At 45.2% G+C, this 5338-nt stretch overlaps 1 protein-coding gene across 1 annotated transcript; it reads left to right on the forward strand.

The window, feature by feature from the left end:
- Positions 1-1018: 1018 nt before the first annotated feature.
- On the forward strand, positions 1019-3857 carry LOC122024646 (AP2-like ethylene-responsive transcription factor AIL1). The gene is made up of 8 exons (XM_042583304.1): positions 1019-1745; positions 1859-1941; positions 2061-2069; positions 2160-2248; positions 2338-2411; positions 2489-2539; positions 2606-2682; positions 2890-3857. Exons 1-8 carry the CDS (start codon positions 1066-1068, stop codon positions 3669-3671), a joined length of 1845 nt encoding a protein of 614 aa, XP_042439238.1. The 5' UTR covers positions 1019-1065; the 3' UTR covers positions 3672-3857.
- The last annotated feature ends 1481 nt before the right edge of the window (positions 3858-5338 follow it).

Below are 5338 nucleotides of genomic sequence, written 5' to 3' on the forward strand. Positions count from 1 at the left end.
TATATATATATATATACACACACAGAGTGAAAAAGGGTTTATCTGTATGCATTCTCTATGCCTAGAGCTGCTCATGATTGTCCTATAAGCTCACCATTATAGCATTTTATTAATTATCTTCCTCTACCTTTTGACCACTTAGTCAGATCTCCTGAATCCTTGCAGATTGAGGATGTTTCTAGCTTATGTTACATGTGTTTGAATCCTCAGTATACTGATGCATGCCTCCTCTAGCTATACTTTTTTTTTTCAGAAAAAAAAATCATATATACAGTATATATTTATGTTACATGGTGGCAAAATGCGATTGGTTAGTCCTAGTGCTTCTGTCAATCTGTCCCAAACTATAACGGAAAATATATATTTATGTTATATGTGATGACAAAAGACGATTCGCTCGCACCGAGGAGATATATTTATGTTACATGTGAACCCTGTGAGATGTTAGAGAAAGAGAGAGATGAGGGTTTGCAGATCAGGTCCATATAAACTCGACCACTGTTGCAGAGTACACAATTTGTTTGAAAATATTCCTCCTCTCATGTTCTTTTAACCTTTCCCCTTCCCTTCCAATCCTTTCTACTCTCACACTTGTTCTTACCTTCTTCTTCACAACAATGTCTTCTTCTTCTTCTTCCTTCTCTTCTTTACTCTGAAATCTCAGCTCACCATTTCTTGAAACCCTAAATCTGAAACTAATCTGACTCGAGTAGTGAGCGATGGCTTCCATGAACAACTGGCTAGCCTTCTCTCTTTCCTCGCAAGACCTGCCTAATTCCTCACAGACCCCTCATCTCATCTCCGTGGCCGCGGCCACCGACGTCTCCGGTGATTGCTACGTCGACGACCCTCCTATGGGGATACCCACCCTCCGAAATGACGACGCCTCCTTCGGTATCTTGGAGGCCTTCCACCGACCTCAGCAGCAAGCCCCTGGTGATCCATCGCTTCTCGATCGTATTCCATGAGATCCGGATAGTATCATATTTATTTGTGGATTTGATCGCAGACTGGAACCTGAAGAGCTTGGATTTCAAGGGCGCCGGCGCATCGTCGGAGCTGTCGATGCTGGTTGGGTCTAGCAGCAGCTACCAGAACCTGCACGCCGGCATCCACGATGACAGCCGGCCCAAACTCGAAGATTTCCTCGGCGGAAACAGCTCCTTCTCCGATCACGACCAGAAAGTGCTACCAGATCAGTACATGTTCTCCAACGCCTCCTCGTCGTTCCCGGTGCAAGACGCCTCTATATTAGCGCATGACCATGCAGCCGGGGGCTTGGTCCACGCCGTCCGATCCTCCCCCAGCAGCAGCAGCAACAACAACAACTCTATCGGGCTGTCGATGATCAAGACGTGGTTAGGCAACCAACCGACCGGCGCCGTCGTCCTCCACCAGCAACACGCCCACAACAGAAGCAATAACAACCACGAGACGGCGCCGGCCGCCGGAGCTAGCAGTAGTAGCGCGGGCAACGCGATGAACGCCGCATATGGGAACACGCAGGCGCTGTCGTTGTCGATGAGCACGGGATCGCAGCCCAACTGCGGCGGTGCAAGCCTGCCGCTGCTGCCGACGGCCGCAATGAGCGGCGCGGGAGGGGGCGAGAGCTCGTGCGCCAACGACAAGCAGAAAGGGGTGGGCGGTGGACAGCTCGATGCTCAAACTGGTGCAATCGAGGCGGTTTCAAGGAAACCGGTCGACACGTTTGGGCAAAGAACTTCCATTTACCGGGGAGTCACAAGGTGATCATGCATGCAACAACAACTCAATCAAATCTCTAATAATTCGTTCCATAATTATTGTTAATCAAATCTATATATGATATCTTGGCTCAATTCCTTTTCTTTCTTTGCAGGCATAGATGGACAGGTAGATATGAAGCTCATCTATGGGACAACAGTTGCAAAAGAGAAGGACAGACACGCAAAGGAAGACAAGGTACACATACAAACTTCACTTGCACTAATGTTAATGATGCAATTAATATTTTCACTCATTTTCTTATCTCTTTGGCCGGCCATCTTGGATACATTGTGCTCATCTCAAATCGAAAATAGTCTATTTAGGTAAGAAAATGAGGGTTGGTTGTTCAAATTTCCTATATGTTTTTCAGTCGAGAGGTACTTAATGTGTTTATATGTTTGTTGTAAATTTAGGAGGATATGACAAAGAAGACAAGGCTGCTAGGGCATATGACTTGGCTGCTCTCAAGTATTGGGGTCCCACTACCACTACAAATTTCCCAGTATTGACTCAATACACATTCTGATCATTATTACTACTCGAAACATAAACACATTTATTTAATTAGAGTTTAAACTACATATATCACAGATAAGCAACTATGAGAAAGAGTTGGAGGAAATGAAACACATGACAAGGCAGGAATTTGTTGCATCTCTGAGGAGGTACACATTAAATACTCTTCAATTTTCATTCAGAAAACGGCCAATTAAGTAAGCTCTATACTTAAACTGTGATGCAGAAAGAGCAGTGGCTTCTCTAGGGGTGCATCTATCTATCGTGGAGTTACTAGGTATAAACTAAAGAGACAACTGTGCACTTTGAACTTTATGAAAATTAAATCTTAAAACTTTTTCAGGCATCACCAGCATGGAAGATGGCAAGCAAGGATAGGAAGAGTAGCAGGAAACAAGGATCTCTACTTGGGAACTTTCAGTATGATAATATACTTTTAACTATTGCAACTGGTGCAACTGAACGAATATTTCATTTGGTTCTAATCAAAATGGATTAATAGTTAAACTAGTTGTTCCCCTACAGACACTTTTTTTATTAGTGAAATTAGAAGTCATTAATTAATGAATTAAGCATCTTTCAGAGTCTAAGAATGAAATTAAGAGGATATTGCATGCATGCAAATAGGCACGCAGGAAGAGGCCGCCGAGGCGTACGATATCGCGGCGATCAAGTTCCGGGGCCTCAACGCGGTGACCAACTTCGACATGAGCCGCTACGACGTCAAGAGCATCCTGGAGAGCAACACCCTCCCCATCGGCGGCGCGGCGAAGCGGCTCAAGGACGTGGCCGCCGCCGGCGACGAGCCTTCGGAAGCCAGCGTCCATGGCCACTTGATCCGAGCTGCCGCAGACGACCACCACCATCACCACCTCCTCGGCCCTAGCGGACACTTCGACACCGGCGGGTATTGCTGGCCCACCATCGCCTTTCACCAGCCTCCGCCGGCGGAGCCGGCCCCTCTCGCCCTCCAGTACCACCCCTACCCTCCGCCGCCGCAGCGGGGGTGGTGCAAGCCGGAGCAGGACGCGGCGCACGGCATGCACGACCTCCATCAGTTCCACTTGACCAACGCGCACAACTTCTTCCACCACTCAGCGCCGGACAACGCCGTTCTCCACAACTTGGTCGGCTTGGACCCTTCATCCTCGTCTCTCGAGCCCGGAACTGGGTCGAACTCGGCGATCTATAACCCCGGTGGCTACCAGGGCGGTGGCTACGTGATGCCGATGCCCCCGACGGATCACCAAGGCATGGACACCGACGGCAACGCTTATTATCTGGCGCAGCACTTAGACACCAATAACGCCACATGGATGCCAAGCCAAGCAACGATTTCCAGGCCAGCCTCCGGTGGCCACGGCATAGCCGGAACGCCACTCTTCAGGGTGTGGAATAATGATGCATGAGGAATTGAGCACGTACGTCGACGGGAGTTAATGATTAACCAGGCTGGGTAACGTCGTACGGAAGTTAGCTAGCACAATTAGACGACAATTAAGTTATTAATCCCTCTTTTACTACTCTCAATTTGGTAGTTTAGGCCGTTTAATCCTTTTGGAATGCTTAACATAATTAGGATTGAAATTGATTAATTCTTCTGACGGTAGATTTTGGTAACGGCCGGCCGGCGAGAGCTAGCATGCAGTTGAAGGCTGCAGTGAGGCTGTTAATTTTGGGGCGTTTATGGTTCAGAAGAATTAATTAATAGCAAGCTAGAATAGATGATACGGAACAGAAGCAATGATCACATGTAAAGTTGCTAAAGTTAATCTATCTTTTTTTCTTTAATTATAGCAATTATCTTTGAGTTGCATCTTAGTTAATGGATTACAGTGATGGTTTTTCATTTAGTGAAATTGTTATCGTGATGTTGATTGTTGGTCTCTGGGTGAACTATGTAAGTGCTTACCTTCTTATTGTTAGGCTTATTGTAGAGGAAGAAGCTAGCGCCACTATGTAGTGGTGGTGGTTATTTATCATTTTGTTAACTTTGTTCTTAAAATGCTGGATCAAATAGAAAAAAAAAGTTTTAAAACTATTTTTTTATTAGTAATCATGTGTTTATATGCACAAAACTCTTATCCAACCTCTACGTGAACATGCAATTTAAGGTTTCAATATGGTGTATGATAAAATTAAACACTCAGAAATAATAAAGAAGATCAGAGATCGAATCTCAAATGAAATGAATATTTTAGAGGTTAACTTTTAAGTGTTATAAATTGTGCTCTAAATTTACCTGATAGATAAATCAAGAGGTAAGATCATCTATTTCAAGATTAATGGTCGAAATCTGAATACCAAAATTATCTAGAGTAAATTATCCAATTCCATATTCATAGATAAATCTAGAAACATGGCAGCTCTTGATATGAGACCTAACTAAAGATGTGGGGGTTAGCAACTAGGTAGGTAGCAATTTTAGCTTTAGTGCTTATCCTGTAAGAAACCGTGAAGCTGGAAAGTCAAGAATGAGACGGTTCTGCTGATGGGAAGAAGACCTCCTCCTCTCGATCCTCTACAAAACAAAACCAAAACCAAAATCAGGGAAGGGGTCCCTGACGTTCGCCCTCCAATGCTCAAGTTAGAACAGGTAGGAAAGGGAAAGAAAACATAGCAGAATAGATGATGAAAATCTTGCCTAGATATGAGACTTCCCTGTCTTTTATACCTTTCTCTGTGACCTTCCATCTTCTCCGGTTTAATGACATTAATTATGTTTAATGACATTAATTACCTGCAGAAGGCAATTTTGCTTTGGCTGCTTGGCATTCAATGATGGAGTGTTCTATTTGGTTTTCTCTTCCTCTTATTATGTTCAAGGTCATACGCCGTGCCGAACGGATGTCCCGGTCGGCCCTGTCCGAGCCGACCAAACACACTTAAGCCGATCGGCCAGTGTACATCCGAGCGGCAAACATATACCCGGTTGACCAATAATCATCCGAACGACCAATATATATTCGAGCGGCTGATGTAGCCACCCTCTGCTTGGGCTAGGATGAGCCCTGCAGCTCTGGCGTTGACCGCCTTACCTTTGACCTACACCGTCGTAATTGACTCGTGCTAGGTG

Source organism: Zingiber officinale, chromosome 9B (genome assembly GCF_018446385.1).
Source record: "Zingiber officinale cultivar Zhangliang chromosome 9B, Zo_v1.1, whole genome shotgun sequence".
Taxonomy (NCBI): Eukaryota; Viridiplantae; Streptophyta; class Magnoliopsida; order Zingiberales; family Zingiberaceae; genus Zingiber; species Zingiber officinale.